Here is a 12,507-nt window from a genome sequence, read left to right as displayed (position 1 = left end):
CGACGATGAGATGCGTACCTGCCTCTCGGCCGGCGTTCAGCACCCTCCCCTTCCCTCAACAATTTCTTCAGCGGCAGTGAGGCGACGATGACCGCCACCAGACCTCAATTTGGTCAGCGGCGGCGAGGCAAGTAGCAGGGACCAAACGGAAAAAGCGACGCAACTCTGGACCAGGCGTTCACATTCGCGACGTCTTCTTGGAAAAATCCTAGCACCCTCCCCTTCCCTTAACAATTTCGTCAGCGACCGCGAGGCGGCGGTGACCGCCACCATACCTCAATTTGGTCAGCGGCGGCGAGGCAACTAGCAGGGACCAAACTGCAAAAGCGACTCGGATCACACGTTAACATTCACGACGTCTTCTTAGAAAAATCCCAGCACCCTCCCCTTCCCTCAGAAATTTTGTCAGCGGCGGTAACCGCCACTAGACCTCAATTTGGTCTCCTCTCTATGGCCGCCACCAGACCTCAATGGTGATAAATGGTCACCATTTACCTCATATTCTTTCCAAAAGAGGTTAGGGTTAGGTTTTACGATTTGGGGTTTTTCTCTCTTCTTTCTGTAAAGAGCAAGCTGGTAAACTATGAGCTTATAAACACAAAGTGAAGAAGAAGAAGAAGGTGAAAGCATGGTGGTTGAGTGGAACTAACCAGGGTATAGAGTAGGGAGGAATGGGGATTCGGCGTCGGAAAGAATGGGGTTTAGCGTCGGAAAGGATGGTTCTTCCGCTGGCGCTGCGCCCAAAGTTAAGGGAACGGTGATTTAGTCAATGAAATTACATTTTTATCCTCAATTTTAACGTCTACTAAACAGCAGTTTCGGCTAAGGACTAATTTGGTGAGAAATAGCATAGTCGAGAATGAAATTGGATAATTTTAGAAGTCGAGTACCAAAGTGGTGAAATCCCAATAGTCGAGGGACCAAATCGGTAATTAACTCGGCATATTTAGGATTCCTAAAATTTAGTTTTTTTTTTTTTTTTTTTGAAACAAAAATTTAGTTTGATTAGAGGAATTAAAATACAATTCTGCATTTCATACTGTAGTTTGCATACAATTTAAATAAAATTATAGATAGTCAGAATTGCACAAGAATCCTAATTGCACTTCTACATACGACAGTTCACAATTGTAGAATGTTAGAATTGCACTATTGTTAAATAGCCAGAAAATTAGCAACTTGTAACAACAAGGTTACGAGTTCGAATCTTAATTGATCGTGATTCGTGGATCTATCCACACCTTAAAATAGTGATTGTGGATTGTCTTCGTCACTCTAAAAAATAAAATAAAATAAAATAAAATAAAAAAGGAGAAAAAGAAGAAGGAGATTTGAGAGTAAAAAATGAAAATGTTATTCCTTGCTTAATGAACCTAATACACCACATTGAATCCAGACAGCCGCCTCTCTTTAAACCACATCTTCCTTCAGCTCAGTTCGTAACATCCAAAACCAAAATCAAACTCAGGATTTGAACCTGACGTGAATCGAACACGCAACCTTCTGATCTGGAGTCAGACGCGCTACCATTGCGCCACAGATCCGAGTTGTTATTACATAAGTACTTTTAAAGTTATGACCAAACCTTATACAACTTAGAGCAATCCTGGGAAGGGTGTTGAAGGTTTTATCTTCCCGAGAGGTTGAATCCCCAACCCCAAGGGCATTTCACGCTCTGGCACGACAGAGCATTAGGAGAATATAAATCATGGTAATTATTCATGATCTAAGGTCGATTTTTAGATTTTTGTGGCCCTATTGTTGTAAATAAATGAGGTCCTACCAAAAGTGCAACCTTTAATTTTTTCTAATAATAATAATAAGGTGGTAAAATGCTGTTGTGAGCAAAGAGAAAGGCAAAAGAATTTTTTTTTTTTTTTTTGAAAGGAAAGGTGTGCTCAAAGGGCAAGATTTGAAACCCTGACATGCAATATAAAACACTAGTTACACACACTTTTACCATATCTCCATTAAAGTCTTTTAAAATTAATTGCAAACGTTTTATTTTTTAATTTCTTAACTAGTTAGATAAAAATTAAATATTAGGCCCTCTAAAATTTGGGGCCATGTGCTATTGCAGCTTGCATTGTCCATAGTCCAAAATCCGACTCTGCCCTAAGCTTCCCATGCGAACGTTTTGAAGATTTTTTTTTTTTTTTTTTTTTGTGTATTGTTGGATGAGAGAGTGTGTGAGTTGAAGGAAAGAGAAAAAAAAAAGATTGATTTTTTCGTGTCTTATTGTGTACTGCACACATGGTATGTACTTTCTTTTTTCCGACAATTGTTTTCCTTTTCTTTTTCTCTTTATCTTTCTCTCCCTCTCTCTCTCCATGGTAAATGGCCTGCCAAAAAAAAAATGACAATTGATGAGGATGCTCTTAAACATTTTCTTTTTTGACCAATATTTACATTATTCCTATCTAAATCTATTTGGTGTGGTATCCTACCAAAATTCTCTCTTCTCAGCCTTGTAATGCTGCATGCCCGAAAACTAGAATAATATCATCATCCCTGCGTGCCCATTGGGGTCTTAATTAGATGAATATTAAGATTGCCAATGGCTATTCACATTTAGCCATTTAGGGCACAAACAAACTTTACATATATCCAAAATATTAAAGTTGACACTATGTCTATGTGTGTATATTTATATATACATACAGACAGCAATAGGGGAGTTTGCTACCAGCCAGCAACAACATGCCTGCCAATTGCCAATTGCCAATACCCAAACCTAAATACACAGTTAAAAACATCATCTTTCTTCAACACTCAAAATTCTCCAAAGAGCGCCCTAATTCCCGCCATTAACGCACACCGCGGTATATGGCACCAGGGCAAAGCTCGTCCATGCTGTCAATGTTTCGGTAATTGTCTCGTAAACACGTCCACCCACGGCGAGACAAGAAGTCACGGAAGTCGTCCTCGCTGTAGAAAGTCTTTTCCTCACTAGGAAATGCCACATCTTCTGCCTCCTCATACAGACATATTTTTACAGTCAGACCTACAACAAATATGAACCGAATTTCGTTTCTAAAGCAAACTGGTGTAGGGGAGTGAGAAAATATCAGTAACAGGACTCATTAAGGATACGCTTTCCTATTATTACCACAATAACCAAAACTGTTTGCCTGTTGGTTTCCATTTTGTTTTCCCCCTTTGTAGCTTTTTTTTTAGATGACGAGGGAAACCCCACAACCCTTTCGGGTATAGGTAAACCTCGCCTTGTGACTCTAACCGGAAAAAGACCACAAGGAAATAAACCAGCCTAGGTTACCCATAGATATGACCGGCCCAAACCAAGGGTCAAGGATTCAAATCTGTGACCTTGTGGTTACAAGTGTAGATCTCTTGCCATCTAGGCTGGGGGTAACCCCCCTTGTAGTTTGTAATCTTTGAGAGGAGGGTGCGGGTGCAGGTGTGGACATGGATAACATGTCCATGTATTTGAATTCTACTACATTACCTTCATCAACATGCAAAGTGTAGTTCCCCAAAGGCATGTCCCGATCAAGTGCTCGAACAATGTTGTCTTCATCTTCCAGCCAGAAAGCGCGCTTTGTCCTCAATCCAAAAGTAGATTTAATTGCTTCTTTGATGGCCTCTGGACTGCCATCAATACCAAACCTCTTTGTGTAATCCCCCCACCTGACTGAAATCACTCTGCCCTCAAAGACGTTGCCCTGATCACCTGCAGGGGGCAAAAGTAAGAGAATTTCAAATAGAAGCATAAAACTAGAAACAACATATTCAACATACGTGCTTTAATGCCTTAACAAGTAAAATAGTTGGTCATTCTGTGGTAAAAAAAATTAACTACCACTTTCAAAAGAAAAAATTGGTAAAACACTATATCATGATCATAGAAGAAAGAAAGAAAGGAGATGGCAAGACATCCATACTTGTAACCACAAGGTCACGAGTTTGAATCCTTGTCCCCTTAGTTTGAGCCAGTCAGCTATGGATAACCTACGCTGGTTTACTTCTTTGTGGTCCTTTGTCAGCTAGGGTCACAAGGTGGGGTTTACCTACACCCCCCGAAAGGGTTGTGGGGTTTCCCTCGTCATCCAAAAAAAAGAAAGAAAGGAAGGACATGGTACACAGTAAGGTAGCATACATTTATAAAAGCTACAAGGTTTTATTGAACTGCTGAACAGATTGACTAACTTGTTAAGTTGCAAATTATGGTTTAGTTGCAAAAAAGAAAGGAAGGACATGGTACACAGTAAGGAAAAAACGAGAAAAATTATTGTTTAGTTGCAAAGCTACCAAATAGCAGCATAAAATTTTACGTCACCAGATAATTGTTGATAGTTTCTACACCATATTTTGGCCCTTGATAAGTGAAAATTTTTAGATAGAAAAGTAGCATGACAGCTTCCAAATTAAATTAAAGGCCCAACCATTTCCAGGAGTCCCCCTCCAATTCCAAGGTGACACTCCACTTGCGGTGACAGCATCAGCAGCGGTAATGGCAAGAGGATGCCCATCATGATCTAACCGCCGCTCAAGGTTGAGTGTTGGCCTGCCACTATCTGTACAAAATCAAATATGAAAACATAAGTTCTGTCATTACATTGCAATTCACAAATTATAATTGAAGACAGAAATTTGACAAAAACAAGGGCATTGAACAACATATCTGTTCCAAGCAAGTGAAGCATCACAAACACTGAGAAAGTGACAGAAGATTTTAGGTCATATATCACATTGTAAGGCCCTGTGTTTTAAAACTTAACCAGTAATTAAACCGGTCAAATTACCTTTTTCATGTGCAGACAAGTTTAGCCAGGAAGGAAAGAATGGCATTTTGATGACCAGTTCCAAGTTTAAAAAGTGATAGCAACCAAAGCAGCCAGTTCAGGCTGGTGAAGAAAACATTGAGCATCCATACATATGAAATTTATTCATCACTTTCGTAAATTAAACACATATGAGGTTGAGAGGAAGCGAGAACTTAAAACACACAATTAAACATGCTTGCAAGCAAGTCAACATACCTTCAACTGGCCCAAATGTAATATTGGTATCATCAAGGCCTGCACGAGTGTGAAAAACTGTATAGTTACTTTATTTGAAAACCAGGATAAAAAAGATAAATCTTTAAGAAATTTTTAACAAAAAAATTGGTTTCCAGAAAAAAAATTGCAATGATAATCACTTTTCTAGATTTATTCACATCCTAACCAAACAAAAATCAATGTTCTTTTAAGTTTGAACCCCAAACTTAAGGGCCCCTCACTGCTCTTGCCTTGGAGACTAGTGGAGGAGTAAATCACAGGATATGCCTCAACTGGCCCACTACCTACAAGCCCCCAAATGTTTGTACACTAGTGCCCACAACAAGGCCAAATCCATACCTCCCTTTTTTGGTCCTTGAAAGTATTCAAACCCTGCACTCTATTATTGCTAACAAGGCAAAGCTTATGAACTTATTTTGAGTTGGTTGACCAGTTGAGTTGTGCCTCAGGGGCACCAAATATAATATTAAAATTAGTTGGTCTTGAGTGAGGCTATCTCACATGAGACGAGTAATACTTTTTTGGTGAAAATGTATTGTAAATCAATGTTCTTTTGACACTAGGAATTACAAGCACAAGGAGGGTGCACTGAAGAATAGAATAATCTTTTGCAAAACCGGCAGGAGGCAATTAAAAAGTACTAAGATTAAGAGATTCAAGGTAGCTAGTGCATTTTCTTCTTTGGTGAGAGAGCATGAATCCAAGTTAGATGCCTGTTAAAGAAAACCTTTACACTGTTTTTGTGTGAACAGGACAACACCACATCATTAATATTTTCTCCTTTGGTGAGAGAGCATGAGTCCAAGTTAGATGCCTGTTAAAGAAAACCTTTACAGTGTATTTGTGTGGGCATGACAACATCATATCACTAATATTTATGAAAACTCGATAAAGAGAACAAACCTATATCACTTCCCACCACTTTACCAAACAGTTTCTTCAAACAGGAACACCAGAAATGCCATATCATTAATGTTTCTGGTCTAATACTTAGTAGCTTAGGAACACATTACCTCAATTAACTCAACCTTCAAAGTTTATCCACTGTGTATTAAAAATCAAGAATCCAGTACTTAAAGTCATACAATCACCCAAATTTCAGCAAATAGCATCTATAAAATGCCACAAACATAGGCAAACCCTCTAATTCCCCAAATTTCTTGTGAAATGAAGCAGCAACCTCTACAGCCAAACAACACTGAAAACTGAAATTGAACACAATTGAAAGCTCCTCATGCTTTTTCATGTGGATTAAGGCTTAAGCACATTGACCCTAATCTAAGATACACACTAATGCCACATACTCTCATCTAAGGACATCAGAAACATATGGAGCTCGAGTTCAATTAACTGAACTACTTAGTTCAATATTCATTTCTAGCATATCCAATCAAGCTAATTTAAAAGAAAATGCTTTTTTAAACACTGGCTAATCAAGTATATCATCAAACATAAGGAAAAACAAACAACAGTATACCCTTTTCGGAGAAATGCATAAAGGAATCAACTTTGGGAGCAGAAGGGCTCTTGTGTCCACCACTGCCATTCTTGTTTCTCTCGTTGAGAATCTCCTCAATCTCTTTGTAATAAGACATCTTAGCAGACCCATTTCTTTCCTGGTTCTGCTTAGCCTTCTTGAATTCTTTGAGCAAGTTCCTCCACTTATCAGTGCACATAGTGGGCGATCGATCGAACCCCTTCTCCCTCATCTTCATGGAGATTCGATCCCAAAGGTGCTTGTTAGATTTAGAGGTGTTGAAGAGAGAGTCAATTTCTCTCCGGAGGCTGATCAGTGCCAGGGTCTCCTCTTGAACCCATGTCTCGGCCCGTTTCTTGGGAGCCCTCAAGTCGGGTGAGGGGTTGATGGCGGTGTTGTCCTCTCCGCCGCTGCTATTGGCGTCGCCGCCGTTACCACCCCCAGGCAAGAGAAGTGGCTGGCGGTGGTGAGGTTGGAGCGGTGCATTAGCGGCGGCGACTTCCATCATTTGGTGGTGGTGGTGGTGGTGATGGTGGTGATCGGCGGGAGCGGAAGCGGAGGCCTCCGCTTTGTAGAAATCGATGGGTTGAGGTTTCTCGGACATGTACATAGCTTTAGTTGCTTTGAGTTTGTGTGCACTGGGGACTGGACTAGATGCCGGAGAGAGAGAGAGAGGGGATAGACTGATCTATTTTCTTCATTCCTGTCAAGGCCTGAGGGGAGGATAATTTACTTTAAAAACCCATGAGATTGAGTAAATTATAGTTTCCCCCACAATGCTTTATTCTTCCTTCTTTTTAATACTAACCAAGTTACTCCGAGTTTGGTTGTTTCGTCACCTTTAGTCCTAAACTTTCAAATCGACCATCTGTGGTCTTCTGAGTTTCAAAATGTTACCGCTTATAGTCCTAAACTTTAAAATTAATCATCTATAGTCCTCCAAGTTTCAGAATGTTACCAATCATGATCCGCGTAGTTTCAAAATGTTACCAACCGTGATCCAACCATTAATTTACTCAGTCAACATCGTGTAAATGAAGGGGCAAAATGTCCTTTCATGTTATTCTTCCATTTTTAAGTGAACATATAGCATTTACACATAGCAAATGCATATGTTTTTTTCAAATAAATGATAACATAGCTGTTGTGAAAGAATTAATAGCTGTTTGGAGAAGAAGAATTGGAAAGAAAATAGGTGCATTATTGTGTCCAAATGATATATTTTCACTTACAAATGGAAGAATAACATGAAAGGATATTTTTTTCCCTTCATTTACATAGTGTAAATTGACCAAATTAACGGCTGGACCACGATTGGTAACATTTTGAAACTCAGAGGACCATGATTGGTAACATTCTGAAACTCGGAGGACCATGAATGATCAATTTTAAAATTTAGGACTATAAGTGGTAACATTTTGAAACTCAGAGGACCACAGATGATAAATTTGAAAGTTTAGGACTAAAGGTGGTAAAACCACCAAATTCGGAATACCTTGACTGGTATTAACTCCTTCCTAAATGCTTATATATATACTTATTTGTCCATTTTACTTGTCCTACCCTACGTAGGGGTGAGAATAGAGCCGTCAAAACGGGCTTAGCCCGTCCCGCCCCGCCAAAAGGGCGGGACGGGCTCTAATTTTTTGAGCCCGTTTTAAGGCGGGCTTTTTAGCCCGCTCCTGCCTAACCTGCGGGCTTGGCGGGCCGGCGGGGGCCCGCCAAATGTATAATAAAAAATTATTAAAATAAATAAATACTACAATAGTAAATCTATAACATTTAATATGTGTTTTCATCTTGATTATATTACTAACATTAGTGTGTGTGTAATATATATATACACCCTTTTATATAATTAATGTAATAGTAATTGAATTTTGGTTTACAGTGTAAACTGTAAATCAAAATTCAATATATAATTACATTGAATTTTATAAACTAATTATATAATTATATAATTATATTAGTTTTCAATCTATAAATTAATACACTAATTATAATATACGGAGTATAAACTGTAAACTAACACTATATAATTATAATATATAGCTAACTGTACTATAAACTAATACAATAATTAATATATATATATATATATATATATAATCAAGTTCAAAACATTAGTAAATTATATAAATGATTTGTTATTAACTTATGGATTAACACTTATTTATTAGTCATTATTGTGTTTAAAAAATTACAAATACATTACTATATGTTTAAATTATCCAAATTATTTTAGTATACACTTACTACATTTTTATATTAATTTTTATTTAAATTTAAAACTTTTAAAATTTGGCGGGCCCCCGCCAAAGCCCGCGGGCTTAAGGCGGGGCAGGGCGGGTTGCCTCTACTTAGGCCCGCTTTTTGGCGGGCTTTTAGCCCGCCCCGCCACAAAGGCGGGCTTTGACGGGCTTTGGCGGGGCGGGGCCCGCCAACCCGCATTGACAGCTCTAGGTGAGAATAGACCAGACCCCTTTGTAGGGGCCTACGATCTAATCTACTTAGGGCCTGATTAGGCCTGAGCTATTTAATAAATAGGTTAGGTTTAGGCCCAATTTAAGGCCTATTTAATAAATAGGTCTGTGCCTATATGAGTAAGGCCTAGCCTATGAGCCTGCGGGACAAGTCTGTTTAATATCTACTATACTAATAAGAGTCAAAGAGAGTTAGGCCTAAAATGGGTAGAAAAAATGGCGGTCAAATTATTTAATCAAATGGATGGTTCAGATGAATTATTTAATCTACTATACTAATAAAAGCCAAAGAGAGTTAGGCCTAAAATGGGTAAAAAAAATGGCGGTCAAATTATTTAATCAAATGGATGGTTCAGATGAATTATTTAATCAAATAGATGGTTAAGATAATTCAGATTAATATTATTAATAGAGATTACCTAATTTAACCTTACTTTTATGATTATCCGTTAAGTTTTCTGTTAAATATTCTCTTCTCCGTTAACATTCCGTTAACTTTTAACTTACCCATTAATTTCTATAAGAAAGGTCTTAGGTTCGAACCCCATCTCAATCAAATTTGACATAATTAAGTTTCTCACTCTATTTTACTCTTATTAAATTAAATAAATTAGTAGCTACAACAAAAAATGATTTTTATGTATTTCTTTAATTTAGAATTATGTGTCTACAATACCTTTATTTGAAAAATTATTCATTACCAAAAAATTAAATTAAATAAGAGAAATAATTTCATTAGTTATATTGTTTTTATTTTCTCTCATGCAAAGATTCTTTACATTCAAATTTATCAATTGATATTTATTACATTGTCCATTATCTTATTTTTACAATATCTTGTAATTAAATTTCAAAGTTATAGTACAAAATAATGTTATATATTTAGTTACCAAGTATTTTATTAATACTATGAAAAAAAATTAAAATAATTTGAACCTAATTATATTAACTACTTTGGGATTGGTTGACAAAGAGAGTATTCAAATAATAACCCAACAAATTGAAGCGGAATCACTATATTTTACTCTTATTGAATTAAATAAATTAGTAGTTACACCAAAAAATGATACATATGTATTTCTTTAATACCATGAAAAAATAAAAAATAAAAAGTTTGAAACCAATCATATTAACTACTTGGGGGATTTCTTGACAATGAAAGTACTCAAATAACCCATTACCCAGCAAATTGAAGCAAGAAACTACATTTTAATATCTTTGGAATACATAATATTTTAAATTTTCAAATTTTTATTAATTTATTTAATCTTTTTTTCTTAAACTAGGGATTTCTTTATTCACAATAACTCATTCAATAATAATGATTGAACCAAATTAACCTCAAGCAGAACACCTAAAATAAAGTCCATAGCTCCTATATCATAATCTCATTAATGACGTTGTCATCTATGTTTCCAACAATAACCGAATTGCAAATAACACACTACCAACAAAAAGGAAGAGAACAAATAGTAAAGATGAAGATAATGACAATGTTACTCAAAAGAGAATTAAGAACACTTAAAAAAATTCAAATTAAAAGTAATATTTATTTAGACTATCATTTTTAAACCAAATATTTAGACTATCGATTTTACAAGGTTGCAAACAGTTATTTTAGTAATAATTATAATGAATTTTCTATATTATCTTGGATTCATATACTTTGAGTTAGATATTTAAATAAAAAAATTCAACATTCAATTACCCATGTATAAACTTTAATTTTCCTATATAATCTTTTGCATTGATATACTTTCAAATATTTATTTAAATATAAACATTGGGCATTAACCCATTCGCGCAAAGCGCGTATAAAGCTACTATATATATATGTGTGTATTTTACTTTTTCTGCCCAACAACATTTTAAATTTAAAATATGACCTTAAGTCACTAAGTATATATATAAACCACTAGTCCAGTAATGACTAAACCCTAATCTCTTAATCAGCCTCCAAAGCTAAGCTACCATGGCCACCACATTTACGCTCCTCCACACCCCATCCAAAATCACATCCTCTGTCCCTTCACACCCCTTAACACCTTCGCCCAAAGGCACCTCCTCGGCGCCGAAAATACCACGATAAATATGATGAGTTAGGACTGCGATCGCGATGAGAACATGGATGTAGATCTCAACGATTTTGATGAAGATGAGGAGTGAAGAAGTTGATTACCAAGATGAATCTTCGGCAACTGGCGTCAATCTACGGCAACGGTGCTGCTGTTACTGCGGGTGGGGGTATCAGCTATTGTGGGTGGGGCCACCCCTACGACGATCTTTAGCCTGTTGGCTGCTATTGCTGCTGTGGCCTTGCATCAACCCGCTGCTGTTGCCTGCAGGTGTGTTCGGACTCCGGAAGTTGCGGCGATGTGGGGTGAAACTACTCCACGTATATTAGTACTTAAAATTGTTAGTTGTTATTATTAAACTGTTAATTGTTTGGAGTTGTTTCGCTTGTTTCTGCTTATTATTAGTATTTTAAACTATACAGTGTGGGAGCCTGTAAACTTTTAGTTATTATTTGTTTGTTTTTTTAAACAAAACAGAACAGTAGCTTAATTCAAATCCAAAGTGAGGGAACTGTTAGTTATTACGGGGTATTTGTTTGTTTTTTCTATGTTTTCAGAAGTAGCTTAATTCCAATCCAAAGTGAGGGAAAGAATAAATGAACAACACCCTAAATCTCTTCAGGCCTTTAAACAGGCAGGTTAATTATAGGCTCAAGCTTAAGCCTAAAAAAGCTTACATACAGGCTCAGGCCTTAAATTCATATAGTAGGCCCCTGCCTAATTTTTTAAAGTCTAGTTCGGCCTGATTTATTTCCACCCCTATATTTACGATTTATTAGTTAAATTAATTCTTTATTTTTTAATATTTTTTTACTTAATTTTAAATTTAATTTTTGTGTGTTTCATATTACTTTTAGGGGGCGTTTGGTTCAGGTAATCTCAGATTACCTAGGTAATGTGAGTCTAGTAATGTTATATTACCTTGTTTGGTTCAAGTTATGAGATTACCTGGTAATGTTATATTACCCGCTCAAAGCTGATGTGGCGGTAATATTTCATTACCTCCATTTTCTTAGGTAATCTAAGATTACCTTGAAATATTCCAACTTTACCCTTGTTAACTAACCATTATATAATAATAATAATAATAATAATAATAATATTATTATTATTATTATTATTATTATTATTAATAACAACAACAATCCACCGAAAAGTAGAATTGAACAGGTAATAATAATAATAATAATTATTATTATTATTATTTTGTTAAATTATGAGCCATTGAAAAAAAAAAAGAGGCTTACAAATTAATCAAAACATTTTTAAAAGTAAAGTATTTTTACCCCTTTCATTTTCTACAAGGGCATTTATGTAATTGAGATAGTATAACTTAAAATATAACCTCCAACCAAACAAGTTAATATTACATTCCTACAACTTTAACCAAACACATCAGGTAATCTTAATTCCCTTAATCTCACATTACCTCCCTGGAGGTAATCCTATTA

The 12,507-nt window shown here is 36.2% G+C and overlaps 1 protein-coding gene and 1 non-coding gene across 2 annotated transcripts; both read right to left on the bottom strand.

Annotated features, from left to right (window-relative positions):
* Positions 1-1,472: 1,472 nt before the first annotated feature.
* On the bottom strand, positions 1,473-1,544 carry TRNAW-CCA. The gene has a single exon. It is a non-coding gene; the product is annotated as a tRNA-Trp (tRNA).
* A 978-nt stretch (positions 1,545-2,522) lies between these two features.
* On the bottom strand, positions 2,523-7,198 carry LOC116027889 (trihelix transcription factor GT-4-like). The gene is made up of 5 exons (XM_031269657.1): positions 6,499-7,198; positions 5,001-5,039; positions 4,404-4,535; positions 3,467-3,691; positions 2,523-3,004 (listed from the first exon to the last, which is right to left on the bottom strand). The coding sequence occupies exons 1-5, from the start codon at positions 7,106-7,108 to the stop codon at positions 2,808-2,810; spliced, it is 1,203 nt and encodes a 400-aa protein (XP_031125517.1). The 5' UTR covers positions 7,109-7,198; the 3' UTR covers positions 2,523-2,807.
* Between the last annotated feature and the right edge of the window lie 5,309 nt (positions 7,199-12,507).

The sequence above is a fragment of the Ipomoea triloba genome, chromosome 8, assembly GCF_003576645.1.
Source record: "Ipomoea triloba cultivar NCNSP0323 chromosome 8, ASM357664v1".
NCBI lineage: Eukaryota > Viridiplantae > Streptophyta > Magnoliopsida > Solanales > Convolvulaceae > Ipomoea > Ipomoea triloba.
This window is presented reverse-complemented; position numbering and strand designations above follow the sequence as displayed.

Coding starts and splice junctions, on each gene's coding strand:
- LOC116027889 (XM_031269657.1), bottom strand. CDS start 7,108: ATGTACATGTCCGAGAAACCTCAACCCATCGATTTCTACAAAGCGGAG. Junction 5,040..6,498: donor TATGCATTTCTCCGAAAAGG/GTATACTGTTGT, acceptor ACACTCGTGCAG/GCCTTGATGATACCAATATT. Junction 3,692..4,403: donor GAGGGGGACTCCTGGAAATG/GTTGGGCCTTTA, acceptor TGCCCCCTGCAG/GTGATCAGGGCAACGTCTTT.